Raw genomic sequence first — 18,165 nt, 5'->3', positions numbered from 1 at the left:
TTACATGTTTCAAGTGTACAACATAGTGTTTCACAATTTTTATTTTTCAAGTTATTTATTGATTTATAAATAAAATCAATCAATCAATTAATTTAAATTAATACATAAATTCAGCTGTGCTGAATCTTTAAACTGCTCACATGGTTTCTCTAGTTGTGGCTAATGGGGACTACTCTCTAGTTGCAGCGCATGAGCTTCTCATTGTGGTGGCTTCCCTTGTTGCAGAGCATGGGCTCTAGGGCGTGCAGGTTTCAGTGTTACAGAGCATGGGCTCAGTGGTTGTGGCGCACAGGCTTAGTTGTCCCATAGCATGTGGGATCTTTCCAGACCAGGGATCGAACCTGTGTACCCTGCATTGGCAGGTGGATTCTTAACCACTGGACCAACAGGGGGCCATGTCATAATTTTTGAAGGTTGGACTCCAATTGTAGTTATTATTATAAACATTTATCTTGAAAATTAGTATTTTTCTTATTTTTTCCTTTACATAAATCTAAACTGCATGTTTTGTTTTAGATTTTATTTCTTTTATAGTTTTTCCTTTCAACTCAGTGCAGTTTTTAAAATCCTTCATGTTGCTACATGTACATGTAGTCCTTTGCTTCCAGCAGCCACACAGTTCTGGTGTCTACCCATCTGTTCACCCCCTCCCACAGTGATAGGCCCACAGGTTGCCTCCAAACCTTTGCCACCACATGTGGTGTGGCCTTCTTTAGATATTTCTCTTCCAGACCTGATTTGAGATATATATTGGAGAAGGAAATGGTAACCCACTCCAGTATTCTTGCCTGGAAAACTCCATGGGCAGAGGAGCCTGGCAGGCTACGGTCCATGGGATTGCAAAGAGCTGGCCATGACTGAGTGAGTGAGCACATTGACACATATACTCAGGAGTGGAATTTCTGGCTGCAGGGTACATGTCTACTTCATTTAAGTGTATTTCCAGATTCGTCTCCAGGATAGCTGGCTACTCTACATTCCTGTGTTTTTTTGTATACAAGCACTAGAGTTGTCCTGCTTGGAGACCCCTTCAGTTCAGTTCAGTTCAGTTCAGTTCAGTTCAGTTCAGTCGTGTCTGACTCTTTGCGACCCCATGAATTGCAGCATGCCAGGCCTCCCTGTCCATCACCAACTCCTGGAGTTCACTCAAACTCATGTCCATTGAGTTGGTGATGCCATCCAGCCATCTCATCCTCGGTTGTCCCCTTCTCCTCCTGCCCCCAATCCTTCCCAGCATTAGGGTTTTTTCCAGTGAATCAACTCTTTGCATGAGGTGGCCAAAGTATTGGAGTTTCAGCTTCAGCATCAGTCCTTCCAATGAACACTCAGGACTGATCTCCATTAGGATGGACTGGTTGGATCTCCTTGCAGTCCAAGGGACTCTCAAGAGTCTTCTCCACCACCACAGTTCAAAAGCATCAATTCTTCAGCACTCAGCTTTCTTCACAGTCCAACTCTCACATCCATACATGACCACTGGAAAAACCATAGCCTTGACTAGATGGACCTTTGTTGGCAAAGTAATGTCTCTGCTTTTCAATATGCTATCTAGGTTGGTCATAACTTTCCTTCCAAAGAGTAAGGGTCTTTTAATTTCATGGCTGCAATCACCATCTGCAGTGATTTTGGAGCCCAAAATAATAAAGTCTGACACTGTTTCTACTGTTTCCCCATCTACTTCCCATGAAATGATGGGACCAGATGCCATGATCTTCGTTTTCTGAATGTTGGGCTTTAAGCCAACTTTTTCACTGTCCTCTTTCACTTTCATCAAGAGGCTTTTTAGTTCCTCTTCACTTTCTGCCAATATATTTGCTGTCAAATATGGGAAGAAGTGAGAATCCCCATGGATGGGAGAGCCTGGCGGGTTATAGTCCATAGGGCTGCAAAGAGTCAGACATGACTGAAGCGACTTAGCATGCATGCATGGGAAGAAGTATTATAAGGCAGAAGAATTAATCTGTAATTCGTCAAATCCAGGACACCTGGATTATAAAATGAGCTATTACGTGTACTACTAAGGTTAAACACTGCCAAATTAAACTGTTATGTGCTGTAGTTTGTGAGATGCATTCTGGCTTCAGAGATGAAAAGTGTGAAGATATGTGAGTCTGGGATTGATGAAGGAATAGTATTTTTTGCCACTCATTTATTCTCCAGAGTTTACCGATGCATTGAACATCCTGTATATGAAGGTGAAAATGTCATGTTCAGCACTGAAAAAAATGAATTTTCCTGCATGAACTGTAGTGCCATGAAAATGGTTGCAAATCACAGGGAGGGTAGGTTTTTGCTGAATTTAATTTGTTGCTATTAACATTTAAATGGCCTGATTTTAAGTTATTGAGGTTCCTGTCACAGAAGCTTTCAAGTAGACCTGAATGATCAAGTGTCTTGAATATTATAGGTATTTCTTCTACGGAAAAAGATTGAACCAGCTGTCCAGTGTTCAGTTGTTAGTATGAGAATTTTGAAAAACATTGTTTGCCAGTCACAAAAGTGTGGAAACTATAGCTTAAGCAGGATAAGGATTTTGTTTCTCTGGTATAACAGAATTCTGAATATAGGCGACTTAGACCTGGTATTTACCGTTGATATCATTAGAAACCCAGGCTCCTTTTAGTCTTCTGGTGGCTATAAAAATAGCATATGTTTTTCACCTCAAAATCACAGATGGCTGATCTGCCTCCGCTGTTGTGTCCATGTTCTAGGCAGAAATAAGGAGAAGGGTGATGGAAAAATGCAGCATATGCCAAATGAATTTGTTCTTTAAAGAGCTTTCCTAGAGCTCAGGCTGGTGACCTTGATTGGCTAGGACTATATAGCATGACTACACCTAGGTGCCAAGAGAGGGAAGCTGGGAAGTGTATATTTTTAACTGGACATGTTGCTGCTAATAAAAATCAGAGTTACCTGAGAAACAGAGACAAAAAACAGTTTTTTCCTCTCTTCAAGATCTTTCTTAGTTCAGAAATAAGTGAATCTGTATAATCTAACATCTCTCCACACCAATATGGGAACAATATAGTGCTTATGTTTATTACAGCAAATTACTAGTGATATGTTGTTGTTCAGTTGCCCAGTTGTGTCTAACTCTTTGTGACCCCATGGACTGCAGCACGCCAGGCTTCCCTGTCTTTCACTATCCTCCAGAGTTTGCTCAAACCCATGTCCATTGAATTGGTGATGCCATCCAACCATCTCATCCCCTGTCACCTGCTTCTCCTCCTGCCCTCAGTCTTTCCCAGCATCAGGGTCTTTTCCAGTGAGTCAGCTTTTCGAATCCGGTAGCCAAAGTATTGGAGCTTTAGCATTCATTCGTCCATGCAATGAATATTCAGGGTTGATTTTCTTTAAGATTGGCTGGTTTGATCTCATTGCTATCCAAGGCACTCTCAAGAGTTTTCTCCGACACCAAGTTCAAAAGCATCAATTCTTCTGCACCCAGCCTTTTTTATGGTCCAAGTCTCACATCCGTACGTGACTACTGGAGAGACCATAGCTTTGACTAGATGGACCTTTGTCAGCAAAGTGCTGTCTCTGCTTTTTAATACTTTTCAAAACTAATGGTATAGTTTATTACTAGGACTCATGTTGCTTTGATTTCTCCGTCTCTAAAAACCCAAGCAGATTATTCGCAGGATACTTCCCAAGCATTGATTCCCATTCCCCGCTCAGCTGCTTGCTAACTGAGAGCCCTGGAAGGGGAGTTGCTGAGGCCAGGCTTCCTGATCCTAGAGGACTGTTCCGTGCACTTTTATGTACGTTTATTGCTGTCTAGCTCTCCTTGCTTGCTCTACTTCCTTATTCCTCTCCTCCTCACTCTTCTAGCCTGTCAGTTTTTAAATGCTAAAATCTCTTTTTGTTTATCTCTCACTACTGGTGCCTGGGTTCCTCATTGCCTGGGAAGTGCTGGAGGGTATCTCCCTAGCTTGACTGTCTCTGAGTCGAGGGACTTAAATCTAGAAGTCTGTTGAACTTGTTAAAGTTCCCACCCTGAAAAAAGCAGAAGTTTCAGTCCTTACGGTAACAGTCTTCTTGATTTGCAGAATGGTAATTATGAGGAATGTGGTCATCATTTGTTGATTTAAGACATTTATTGAGACATGTGACTGGGAATACAGCAATGAATATGACAAGAGTCCCTTTTTTATGGAGATCACATTTAAGTGAGAGACAACATCAAACAACAATTAAATAAGCTGTCTTCAGGGTCATGTGATACAGCATTGCTTAGCAATGGGAATTTTCTGCTTTAGATAGGAAGTCAGCAAATTTTCTCTGTAAAGGCCTGGGCAAGACAGTAAATATTTTAGGCTTTCCAGCTTGCATATGGTGTATTACATATTCTTCCTTCTTCTTTTCTTTTGGCTTTTAACAACTTTATAAATGTAAAACCTGTTCCTAGCTTGTGGGCTATATAGGAACAGGACATGGGCAGGATTTGGCCCGTCAGTTTGATATGTTAACCCTTGCTTTCAACTGTGTGTTAGAGAAGCCATTTGAAGAGTTTAGGCAATTGTACTTATATGTCCTGATTTCTGTTTTCAAAATGTCACTGAAGCAATAGACCAAAAGTAGGTAAGGTAGAAGAGGAAGACAGTGCTAGATAATTGCTTTGTGTAAGACTCCAAGTTTTTGGCTTCATCTCCTGGAGCCATTTATTGAGAAATAGAAGGCTGGAAGAAAATTGATGTAGGAGGTAAAATATAAGTTCTGTTTTGAACACATTAAACTTTAAATGCCAATTAGACTCCCAGATGAAATTGTCACTTTGACTTTAGAGGAAAGTCCATGACTGGGGGTGGGTAGATGTGTCTGTGTGTGTGTGTGTTTGTATGTAATATACATCAGCATGTGACAGTGTTAGTTGCTCAGTGACTCTTTGTGACCCCTGGGACTGCAGCTTCGAGGCTTCTCTGTCCATAGGATTCTCTAGGCAAGAATACTGGAGTGGGGTGCCATTCCCTTCTCCAGGAGATCTTCCTGACAGGGATTGAACCCAGGTCTCCTGTGTTGTATGCATGTAAGTACCACATAAAACTTTGTTATTGGATGACATTACCTGGGGAAAGTAGAGGACCCCAAACCAAGTCAAGGGGTAGTCAAACATTAGAAATAGGGTAGAGGAAAAAATCCATCATAGGAACTTGAGAAGCTTAAGAGGGTCCTGTGAGTTGAGGAAGGAAACCAAGAGGAGTATCACATAAGATGAAAGAGGATGGAGTGGTCCACTCTGCCAAATCATGCTATCATGTAAGATAAATATGCAGAAATAACCATTGGACTGGGCATTATGGAGGGGATTCATAACCTGAACAAGTATTGTTATTGGAATAGTGTGGGACAAAAACCATATGAAAGTTTTATTAAGGATTGACTTATGTTAATCTGCATATTTTAAATGGTGAACAAGAATTGCCTGGGTTGAAAGGGAGAGAGTAAAGAATTTTTTAAATGGACTAAGAGTCAGCTCAAGTGTATGGAGACTTAAGAGAGAACATAACATGTTTGAGGAATGGCAAGCATTTATTTTGGCTAGAATAGAGTTTTCTTTTAAGCTAGTGACAACAGGCATGGTTGGCAAGGGCCAGATCAAGAAGGAGTAGTAGAGGGACTTTGCTAGTGGTATAATGGATGAGAGTCCACCTGCCAATGAAGGAGATACAGGTTCGGTCCCTGGTGCAGGATCCCACATACCATGGAGCAACTAAGCCCCAAGAGCCAGGACTACTGAGCCCAACTACTGAAGACCTTTACGCCCTAGAGCCCGTGCTCCACAACAAGAGAAGCCACCATAGCCAGAAGCCCACACACCACAGTGAACAGTAGCCCCTGCTGTCCACAACTAGAGAAAGCCCACATGCAGCAACGAAGACCCAGCGCAGCCAAAAGTAAATAAATAATAAGTAACTTTAAAAAGAAAAAAAGAGTAGTGAGAATGCCATGAACTTTGGAATTTATTCTGAAGACAGTGAGGATCCGCTGAAGGATTTAACACTGGGGAAATACACTTTTGATAGCATTTTTAAAAGATAAGGTAAAGGAAGATAGTTTTGGAGATTCACAAAACTGAAGGCGGGGAAAGAGTAGGAAACCACTGTCATAATCTAGGTAAGATATGACAGGGATCTAACTGAAGATTTGTCAGTGGGTGTTAAAGAGGATGGTATAGTTGTGACACCTTTTTATACAATAAACTCAACAATAAAAAAACAGTGATTTTTGATCAGAATAAGCAATGGGAGAGATGTATCAAATGTGACTGAAATTTTTTTGCTCTGGAGATCAAGGAGATGCAAAGAATATAAGATTAGGTGAGGTGGGTGACTAGGTTCATTTTAGACATTTGTAGCATCACCCATGTAGTAGTCAGTTGAAGACATGTTTCAGACAGATATATGGATCTACAATATATGCGGAGTCTGGCCAGGAAAAAATTATCTGGGCAAGGCACCAGCATATAAACCCCAGTTGTCAAAGAGTTTTTCAGTGAGATTCAGTTCAGTTCAGTCGCTCAGTCGTGTCCAACTCTTTGCGACCCCATGAATCACAGCACAGCAGGCCTCCCTGTCCATCACCATCTCCCGGAGTTCACTCAGACTCACATCCATCGAGTCCGTGATGCCATCCAGCCACCTCATCCTCTGTCGTCCCCTTCTCCTCCTGCCCCCAATCCCTCCCAGCATCAGAGTCTTTTCCAATGAGTCAACTCTTCGCATGAGGTGGCCAAAGTACTGGAGCTTCAGCTTTAGCATTGTTCCTTCCGAAGAAATCCCAGGATTGATCTCCTTCAGAATGGACTGGTTGGATCTCCTTGCAGTCCAAGGGACTCTCAGAAGTCTTCTCCAACACCACAGTTCAAAAGCATCAATTCTTCGGCGCTCAGCCTTCTTCACAGTCCAACTCTCACATCCATACATGAGCACAGGAAAAACCATAGCCTTGACTAGAGGGACCTTAGTAGGGAAAGTAATGTCTCTGCTTTTGAATATACTATCTAGGTTGGTCATAACTTTTCTTCCAAGGAGTAAGCGTCTTTAAATTTCATGGCTGCAGTCACCATCTGCAGTGATTTTGGAGCCCAAAATAATAAAGTCTGACACTGTTTCCACTGTTTCCCCATCTATTTCCCATGAAGTGATGGGACTGGATGCCTTGATCTTTGTTTTCTGAATGTTGAGCTTTAAGCCAACTTTTTCACTCTCCTCTTTCACTTTCATCAAGAGGCTTTTTAGTTCCTCTTCACTTTCTGCCATAAGGGTGGTGTCATCTGCATACCTGAGGTTATTGATATTTCTCCCAGCAATCTTGATTCCAGCTTGTGTTTCTTCCAGTCTAGCGTTTCTCATGATATACTCTGCATGTAAGTTAAATAAGCAGGGTGACAATATACAGCCTTGACGTACTCCTTTTCCTATTTGGAACCAGTATGCTGTTCCATGTCCAGTTCTAACTGTTGCTTCCTGACCTGCACACAGATTTCTCAAGAGGCAGGTCAGGTGGTCTGGTATTCCCATCTGTCTCAGAATTTTCCACAGTTTCTTGTGATCCATACAGTCAAAGGCTTTGGCATAGTCAATAAAGCAGAAATAGATGTTTCTCTGGAACTCTTTTGCTTTTTCCAAGATCCAGCGGATGTTGGCAATTTGATCTCTGGTTCCTCTGCCTTTTCTAAAACCAGCTTGAACATCAGGGAGTTCACGGTTCACGTATTGCTGAAGCCTGGCTTGGAGAATTTTGAGCATTACTTTACTAGCATGTGAGAAGTGCAATTGTGCAGTAGTTTGAGCATTCTTTGGCATTGCCTTTCTTTGGGATTGGAATGAAAACTGACCTTTTCCAGTCCTGTGGCCACTGATGAGTTTTCCAAATTTGCTGGCATATTGAGTGCAGCACTTTCACAGCATCATCTTTCAGGATTTGAAACAGCTCCACTGGAATTCCATCACCTCCACTAGCTTTGTTCATAGTGATGCTTTCTAAGGCCCACTTGACTTCACATTCCAAGATGTCTGGCTCTAGATTAGTGATCACATCATCATGAAGATCTTTTTTGTACAGTTCTTCCGTGTATTCTTGCCATCTCTTCTTAATATCTTCTGCTTCTCTTAGGTCCATACCATTTCTGTCCTTTATCGAGCCCATCTTTGCATGAAGTGTTCCCTTGGTATCTCTAATTTTCTTGAAGAGATCTCTAGTCTTTCCCATTCTATTGTTTTCCTCTATTTCTTTGCATGATCGCTGAAGAAGGCTTTCTTATCCCTTCTTGCTATTCTTTGGAACTCTGCATTCAGATGCTTATATCTTTCCTTTTCTCCTTTGCTTTTCTATACTCTTCTTTTCACAGCTATTTGTAAGGCCTCCCCAGATAGCTATTTTGCTATTTTTCATTTCTTTTCCATGGGGATGGTCTTGATCCCTGTCTCCTGTACAGTGTCACAAACCTCATTCCATAGTTCATCAGGCACTCTATCAGATCTAGGCCCTTAAATCTATTTCTCACTTCTACTGTATAATCATAATGAGTGATTTGATTTAGGTCATACCTGAATGGTTTAGCAGTTTTCCCTACTTTCTTCTATTTGAGTCTGAATTTGGTAATAAGGAGTTCATGATCTGAGCCACAGTCAGGTCCTGGTCTTGTTTTTGTTGACTGTATAGAGCGTCTCCATCTTTGGCTGCAAAGAATATAATCAATCTGATTTCGGTGTTGACCATCTGGTGATGTCCATGTGTAGAGTCTTCTCTTGTGTTGTTGGAAGAGGGTGTTAGCTATGACCAGTGCATTTTCTTGGCAAAACTCTATTAGCCTTTGCCCTGCTTCATTCTGCATTCCAAGGCCAAATTTGCCTGTTACTCCAGGTGTTTCTTGACTTCCTACTTTTGCATTCCAGTCCCCTATAATGAAAAGGACGTCTTTTTTGGGTGTCAGTTCTAAAAGGTCTTGTAGGTCTTCATAGAACCATTCAACTTCAGTTTCTTCAGCGTTACTGGTTGGGGCATAGACTTGGATAACTTTGATATTGAATGGTTTGCCTTGGAGATGAACAGAGATCATTCTGTCGTTTTTGAGATTGCATCCAAGTACTGCATTTCAGACTCGTTTGTTGACCATGATGGCTACTCCATTTCTTCTGAGGGATTCCTGCTTGCAGTAGTAGATATAATGGTCATCTGAGTTAAATTCACCCATTCCAGTCCATTTTAGTTCGCTGATTCCTAGAATGTTGACGTTCACCCTTGTCATCTCTTGTTTGACCACTTCCAATTTGCCTTAATTCATGGACCTGACATTCCAGGTTCCTATGCAATATTGCTCTTTACAGCATCGGATCTTGCTTCTATCACCAGTCGCATCCACAACTGGGTATGGTTTTGCTTTGGCTCCATCTCTTCATTCTTTCTGGAGTTATTTCTCCACTGATCTCCAGTAGCATATCAGGCACCTAATGACCTGGGGAGTTCCTCTTTTGGTATCCTATCATTTTGCCTTTTCATACTGTTCATGGGGTTCTCAAGGCAAGAATACTGAAGTGGCTTGCCATTCCCTTCTCCAGTGAACCACATTCTGTCAGATGTCTCCACCATGACCCACCCGTCTTGGGTTGCCCCACAGGCGTGGCTTGGTTTCACTGAGTTAGACAAGGCTGTGGTCCTAGTGTGATTAGATTGACTAGTTTTCTGTGAGTATGGTTTCAGTGTGTCTGCCCTCTGATGCCCTCTTGCAACATCTGCCATCTTACTTGGGCGTGGGGTATCTCTTCACGGCTGCTCTAGCAAAGCACAGCCGCTGCTCCTTACCTTGGACGAGGGGTATCTCCTTACCACCGCCGTTCCTGACCTTCAACGTGGGATAGCTCCTCTAGGCCCTCCTGTGCCTGCGCAGCCACCGCTCCTCTGGTTGCTCCTCCCGTCCGCCGGCCCTGGCCTCAGTGAGATTAGATTAAGGGAAAAATAATCCCAATGACAGCCTGGTAAAAAATGATTAATGAGGCAGCAGATTCAGAGCATAGTTTAATAACCATTTGTATGAACAAACAGAAGGTTTTATTATATTTGCAAATTGACCTTGTTATTTACCTTTTTGTCTTGATTAAGATTGAAGAATTGGAGGAGAAACTTAATGATGCACTTCACCAGAAGCAGGTACTAGCCCTGAGATTAGACAACCAATTGACTTTCCAACAAAAAGATGCCAGGTAAAAGTTTTAAAAATCAACAATATCTATTTAGCAATTAAAAATAATGTCATTACCTATTCATGCATGTGATTCTAAGCTAAAATAGAGAAATCTTGAAGACAGTAATCATTTTTGCATCCAGACTAAGAAAAAACTACTTGATATAATACACAAAAATACAAAAAGCCAGAATTTGATATTCATTCAATACATATTGCAGATATAACTGAACCATACATGAAAATGGAAGCACTCTAAACTTATCACCACTTAACTTCCTGTCTTTTTTTCTCAGCTGTTTGTAAGACCTCCTCAGATAACCCTTTTGCCTTTTTGAATTTCATCTTCTTAGGGTTGGTCTTGATCACTGCCTCCTGTACAATGTCATGAACCTCTGTCCATAGTTCTTTAGGCAGTCTATTTATCAGATCTAGTCCCTTGAATCTATTTGTCACTTTCACTGTATAATCATAAGGGATTTGATTTAGGTCATATCTGAATGGTCTAGTGGTTTTCCCCACTTTCTTCAATTTATGTCTGAATTTGGCAATAAGGAGTTCATGATCTGAGCCACAGTCAGCTCCTGGTCTTGTTTTTGCTAATTGTGTAGATCTTCTCCATCTTTGACTGCAAAGAATATAATCAATCTGATTTCGGTATTGACCATCTGGTGATGTCCAAGTGTAGAGTCTTCTCTTGCATTGTTGAAACAGGCTGTTTGCTATGACCAGTGCATTCTCTTGGCAAAACTCTGGTAACCTTTGCCCTGCTTCATTTTGTACTCCAAGGCCAAACTTGCCTGTTAACTCCAGATATCTCTTGGCTTCCTACTTTTGCATTCCAGATCTCTATGATGAAAAGGACATCTTTTTTGAGTGTTCTAGAAAGTCTTGTAGGTGTTAAAAGAACCATTCAGCTTCTTCAGCATTACTGGTTGGGGCACAGACTTGGATTACTGTGATATTGAATGGTTTGCCTTGGAAACAAACAGATCATTCTGTCGTTTTTGAGAATGCACCCAAGAACTGCATTTTGAACTCTAGAAGAGAAATTGAAGGCAGAGGGGAAAAGGAAAGATATACCCATTTGAATGGAGAGTTCCAAAGAATAGCAAGGAGAGATAAGAAAGCGTTCCTCAGTGATCAATGCAAAGAAATAGAGGAAAACAACAGAATGCGAAAAACTAGAGATCTCTTCAAGAAAATTACAGATACCAAGGAACACTTCATGCAAAGATGGGCTCAATAAAGGACAGAAATGGTATGGACCTAACAGAAGCAGAAGATATTAAGAAAAGGTGGCAAGAATAAACAGAACTATACAAAAATATCTTCCCCAGATAACCACGATGGTGTGATCACTCACCTAAAGCCAAACATCCTGGAATGCAAAGTCTAGTGGGCCTTAGGAAGCATTACTACGAACAAAGCTAGTGGAGGTGATGGAACTCCAGTTGAACTATTTCAAATCCTAAAAGATGATGCGTTTGAAATGCTGCACTCAATATGCCAGCAAATTTAGTAAACACAGCAGTGGCCACAGGACCGGAAATGGTCAGTTTTCATTCTAGTCCCAAAGAAGGGCAATGCCAAAGAATATTCAAACTACCACACAATTGCACTCATCTCACTTGCTAGCAAAATAATGCTCAAAATTCTCCAAGCCAGGCTTCAGTAGTATGTGAACTGTGAACTTCCAGATGTTCAAGCTGGTTTTAGAAAAGGCAGAGGAACCAGAGATCACATTGCCAACACCTGCTGGATCATCAAAAAAGCAAGAGAGTTCCAGAAAAAAACATCTGCTTTATTGACTATGCCAAAACCTTTGACTGTGGATCACAAGAAACTGGAAAATTCTGCAAGAGATGGGAATACTAGACCACCAAACCTGCCTCTTGAGAAACCTGTATGCAGGTCAGGAAGCAACAGTTAGAACTGGACATGGAACAACAGACTAGTTCCAAATAGGAAAAGGAGTACATCAAGGCTGTGTATTGTCACCCTGCTTATTTAACTTATATGCAGAGTACGTCATGAGAAGTGCTGGGCTGGGTGAAGCACAAGCAGGAATCAAGATTGCCGGGAAAAATATCAATAACCTCAAATATGCAGATGACACCACCCTTATGGGAGAAAGAGGAACTGAAGAGCCTCTTGATGAAAGTGAAAGAAGAGAGTGAAAAAGCTGGCTTAAAACTCAAGATTCAGAACACTAAGATCATGGCATTTGGTCCTATCGCTTCATTGGCAGATGAGGAAACAATGGAAACAGTGAGAGACTCTATTTTCTTGGGCTCCAAAATCACTGTGGACAGTGACTGCAACCATCAAATTAAAAGACATTTGCTCCTTGGAAGAGAAGCTGTGACCAACCTAGACAGAATATTAAAAAGCAGAGACATTAGTTTGCTGACAAAGGTCCTTCTAGACAAAGCTATGGTTTTTCCAGTAGTCATGTATGGATGAGAGTTGGACTATAAAGAAAGCTGAGTGCCAAAGAATTGATGCTTTTGAACTGTGGTATTGGAGAATACTCTTGAGAGTCCCTTGGACTGTAAGGAGATCCAACCCCCAGTCCATCCTGAAGGAAATCAGTCCTGAATATTCACTGGAAGAACTAATGCTGAAACTGAAACTCCAATACTTTGGCCACTTGATGCAAAGAATTGACTCATTGGAAAGGACCCTGATGCTGGGAAACATTGAAGGCAGGAGAAGGGGATGACGGGATGAGATGGTTGGATGGCATTACCAACTCGATGGACATCAGTTTGGATCAAGTTCCGGGGGTTGGTGACGGACAGGGAAGCCTGGCGTGCTGCAGTCCATGGGGTTGCAAAGAGTTGGACATGACTGAGTGACTGAACTGTACTGAACCAGCTGTCTTAACCTTTCTTCATTTGCTTTATAGAAAGTATTGATATATTCGGTGGTCCTTTGGATTCTTTTGGGCTGAAGTACCTTCTGTTTGCCTGCCTACTTTCTCCAGCTCAGTTGTGTGCTTATCCAAAGTTCCTTGTATTTTTCTCAAATATACCTATGCCAACTGTGCTTACTATACTTCTATAACTTAATTAAAATTATATTTTAAAATGAATACAAAGGCATATACATTTCTTTGCAAGTTATAATGAATTCTTTGGAATGATTCAATAAAAGTGAGTGACTAAAAGATCATCAAATAAGTGTAAGCAAGAAATGTTTAGAGATTGGTGCAGAAATCAAATCTATAAAAAATATGCTCAGATTTTTTTCTCAAGTATCTTTTTAAAAGGCTTCCTGCCATTGTAAAGAAATTGAACTTGGAAATTGTGAGAAATGATTTACAGAAAAACAAGGCACATCTCCAACATGACAAAAAACCTAGACCCTGAGGGCAAAATGTTTCAGATGAATGTTTATTTCTATATTTTAATTAGAGGTAAATGTAAAAGGAGGCATCTTTTCCATTTATGAGATTTTACTATTTAACTGATATGTTAAAAAATTATCTGACCAGTTATCAGCCACTATCACATTAGATGAGTGTGGTTCTCAAATTTGACCATGCATCAGAGCCACCTGGAGGGCTTGTGGGAAAAGACTGTTGGACACACTCTGGGTTTCTGACTTGGGTTGGGCCCTGAGAATTTGCCTTTCTTCCAATTTCCCAGATGATGTGAGTGCTGCTACTGGCTTGTGGGTAACACTTTGAAAACCACTCTACTGGGTAATAGGGCTTCTATTCTAGTTCTTTAGACACTGATCAAATTAAATGAAGTAGGGAGGGCAGTTAGGAGACTATTGCTGTAATCCTCTTGATAGTGGTAAAAAGAGGTTGGATTCTGAATATATTTTAAAAGTAAAGCCAGTAGGATATCCTAATGGATTCAGTATGGGGTTTAGGAGAGAAAGAGGAATCAAGGATTGTACCAATCCTTGGCCTGAATAAATCAAAGGATGGAATTGCTGTCAACTAAGATGGTGAAAACATAATGACTAGGTTTGTGAGTGAAGAGCGAGAGTTTAGTTTGGAACGTTAGGTTAGAGTTATTGTATTAGACATCCATGTGGATATATATGAGAAGTCTGATCTAGAGAGATAAATCTAGGAGCCATTAGGATACAGACAGTATTTAATTCACAAGACTGGATGACTTCCCCAAGGGAGTGAACATAGACAAGAGGAGAGGACCAAGTAATCCCAACATTAAGATAAACAAGATAAAAAGACTGGGAAAGTGTCGCCAATAAAACAGGAGAAAAATGAAGAGGAAAATAATATCGTATCTGGGAAACCAGATGAAAGAAGGAGAGGGCAGATGTCTCGAGTGCTATTGATAGAGATAAAAAGAAATGAGAATTGATTATTAACAATCTGGATTTTTCAGTTACCTGGAAATTTTGCTGGAAGCGTGAAAACTTTATTAGCCTTTGTTTGAGAGGAAAGGCGATGGAGAGAGTGCATATAGAAAACTTTTGAGAACAAAATGGGCAGTGAAATGGGGTCAAAAATTGTGGGGGCTTTTTTGTTCATTTGTTTTAAGATAGGACAAATAGTGTTTGTATGTTGATGGGGTACAATGGTGGGGGGGATTCATATGGTCTCTTACTGCTCAAAATTTTCCAGTAGGCAACTAACCATGTCTACTACATGTATTCCTTGAGAAAGGTGCCAATTACTGTTTTCATTACCTCATTGTCTGTATTGACATTATGGTGGTTCTGTGTTACCATCTTAAATTACCTGGATAAAGACAATGAAAATTACTTCAGTGAGTAGGGTCTAAAGCAGATATATCAGATTTACACCTTAAGCAGAGGAAATGTATAATTTTATAATTTGAATTTTAAAAGTTATTAACATTTTCTATTTAATAATTTTTTTTGCTGCACACTTAGCAATTAGTATAACTTTGTCATTTCGTGTTTAACTGGTTAAGTAAGCATTTAGCTAGAGCCAAAAATATTGCTGTTTCTCATTTAATTTGATGTTACTATAAAATAGGAACTTTCAGAAATTATGTCTCCGTGATTTTTTTAACCTTACCATACATTCTGTGATATTATAGAAAATATCAAGAACTAATGAAACAAGAAATGGAAACGATTTTACTGAGACAGAAACAACTAGAAGAGACAAATCTTCAGCTAAGAGAGAAAGCTGGAGATATTCGTCGAAACCTGCGTGACTTTGAGTTGACAGAAGAGCAATATATGAAGCTAAAAAGTTTTCCTGAAGATCAGCTTTCTATTCCTGAATATGTATCAGTAAGTGTCTTGTATCATAAAAAACAAAAAAACTGTGTTTTCAGACTAAAATTTGCCGTTTCCGTAATAGCCATAATTTTTCAAGTACCCAAGTGATACATTAATTTATGGCTCTGATCTGAAGGTAGTGAAATGGTGTTCAGATGACCAAATTTTAAAGTGTATTGACCATTGAGCTCTGAAGTCAAGCAAATAAATGGGGTTAATGGCTGGAAGATCCATAGAAATGAATTATTTTATCATGAACTCTGGTGGTTTGTAATGTTTATAGAGATGACAGTGGTTGCCAGGGGTTAGGGACAGCAGAGGAGAGGGGAGTGGTGTGATTATGAAGGGATAGCTTGAGGGAGATGCTTATGGATCTATGTAGGTCAAGTTCTAAACTGTGGTGTTGGTTACATGGGTATGTACATGGGATTGATCTATGGCAGTGGTCTCAAATATTTTTAGTATCAGTATCATTGACACTCTAAAAATTATTGAGGAGCTTTTGTTTCTGTGAACTGTGTCTGTTAATAATGGATTAATTAGTACTGTAAATGTATCTACTTGGAATTTTGCAACTGAAATAACTTCTAGGAAAAAAAAAAACTAGTATTTGAGAAATGAAAATTGCAGACAGTTTTGGATTATGGTTTAGCTGTGGCAGGAATCAATCTTTCTGGTGTTTTGTCAAACCAGCCAGAGTCTGAAAGAGCGTGGGTCATAAAAACAAGTATATAATATATTCACAATTTTTCTAAGAATTGTTTTTGATTTAACATTTATTTGCATTGAGATAATCATATAATTTGGCCTTGGTGTACAGAATGAAGCAGGGCAAAGGCTAATAGAGTTTTGCCAAGAGAACCCACTGGTCATAGCAAACACCCTCTTCCAACAACACAAGAGAAGACTCTGCACATGGACATCACCAGATGGTCAACACCGAAATCAGACTGATTATATTCTTTGCAGCCAAAGATGGAGAAGCTCTATACAGTCAGCAAAAAAAAAGACCAGGAGCTAACTGTGGCTCAGATCATGAACTCCTTATTGCCAAATTCAGATTGAAATTGAAGAAAGTAGGTAAAACCACTAGACCATTCAGGTAGGACTTAAATCAAATCCCTTTTGATTTTACAATGGAAGTGAGAAATAGATTAAAGGGACTAGATCTGATAGAGTGCCTGATGTACTATAGACGGAGGTTCGTTAAATTGTACAGAAGACAGGGATCAAGACCATCCCCACGGAAAAGAAATGCAAAAAAGCAAAATGGCTGTCTGAGGAGGCCTTACAAATAGCTGTGAAAAGAAGAGAACAGAAAAGCAAAGGAGAAAAGGAAAGATATTCCCATCTGAATGCAGAGTTCCAAAGAATGGCAAGGAGAGACTAAAAAAGCCTTGCTCAGCGATCAATGCAAAGAAATAGAGGAAAACAATAGAATGGTAAAGACTAGAGATCTCTTCAGAAAAATTACAGATACCAACGGAACATTTCATGCAAAGATGGGCTCAATAAAGGACAGAAATGGTATGGACCTAACAGAAGCAGAAGATATTACGAAGAGGTGGCAAGTATACACAAAGTACTGTACAAAAAAAGATCTTCATGACCCAGATAATCACGATAGTGTGATCACTCAGCTAGAGCCAGACGTCCTGGAATGTGAAGTCAAATGGGCCTTAGGAAGCATCACTACAAACAGAGCTAGTGGAGGTGATGGAATTCCAGTTGAGCTACTTCTAATCCTGAAGATGATGCTGTGAAAGTGCTACATTCAATATGCCAGCAAATTTGGAAAACTCAGCAGTGGCCACAGGACTGGAAAAGGTCAGTTTTCATTCCAATCCCAAAGAAAGACAATGCCAAAGAATGTTCAGACTACTACACAATTGCACTCATCTCACACGCTAGTAAAGTAATGTTCAAAATTCTCCAGGCCAGGCTTCAGCAATACGTGTATCGTGAACTTCCAGATGTTCAAGCTGGTTTTCGAAAAGACAGAGGAACCAGAAATCAAATTGCCAACATTCGCTGGATCATAGGAAAAGCAAGAGAATTCCAGAAAAACATCTATTTCTGCTTTATTGACTATGCCAAAGCCTTTGACTGTGTAGATCACAATAAACTGTGAAAAATTCTGAAAGAGATGGAAATACCAGACCATCTGACCTATGTCTTGAGAAACCTGTATGCAGGTCAGGAAGCAACAATTAAAACTGGACATGGAACAACAGACTGGTTCCAGATAGGAAAAGGAGTACATCAAGGCTGTATATTGTCACCCTGCTATTTAACTTATACGCAGAGTACATCATGAGAAACGCTGGGCTGGATGAAGCACAAGCTGGAATGAAGATTGCAGGGAGAAATAACAGTATCCTCAGATATACAGATGACAACACCCTTATGGCAGAAAGTGAAGAGGAACTCAAAAGCCTCTTGATGAAAGTGAAAGAGGAGAGTGAAAAAGTTGGCTTAAAGCTCAACATTCAGAAAACTAAGATCATGGCATCTGGTCTCTTCATTTCATGGGAAATAGATGGGGAAACAGTGGAAACAGTGGCAGTCTTTATTTTGAGGGGCTCCAAAATCACTGCAGATGGTGACTGCAGCCATGAAATTAAAAGACCCTTACTCTTTGGAAGGAAAGTTATGACCAACCTAGACAGCATATTAAAAAGCAGAGACATTACTTTGCCAACAAAGATCTGTCTAGTCAAGGCTGTGGTTTTTCCAGTGGTCAT

The 18,165-nt window shown here is 40.3% G+C and overlaps 1 protein-coding gene across 2 annotated transcripts in view; it reads left to right on the top strand.

The window, feature by feature from the left end:
• The window catches only part of PIBF1 (progesterone immunomodulatory binding factor 1), a 229,464-nt gene that overhangs the window by 6,359 nt on the left and 204,940 nt on the right, over positions 1-18,165 (top strand). The window contains exons 3-4 of one of the 2 annotated variants that reach the window (XM_005687655.3): positions 10,102-10,202; positions 15,235-15,433. In XM_005687655.3, the coding sequence (XP_005687712.1) occupies positions 10,102-10,202; positions 15,235-15,433 (300 nt within the window). The remainder of the gene's footprint in view (positions 1-10,101; positions 10,203-15,234; positions 15,434-18,165) is intronic. The other variant, XM_018056511.1, reaches the window with a different exon arrangement.

The sequence above is a fragment of the Capra hircus genome, chromosome 12 (assembly GCF_001704415.2).
Source record: "Capra hircus breed San Clemente chromosome 12, ASM170441v1, whole genome shotgun sequence".
Classification (NCBI taxonomy): domain Eukaryota; kingdom Metazoa; phylum Chordata; class Mammalia; order Artiodactyla; family Bovidae; genus Capra; species Capra hircus.
The sequence above is the reverse complement of the archived record's forward strand: the minus strand, read 5'-3'. Positions and strand labels throughout refer to the sequence as shown.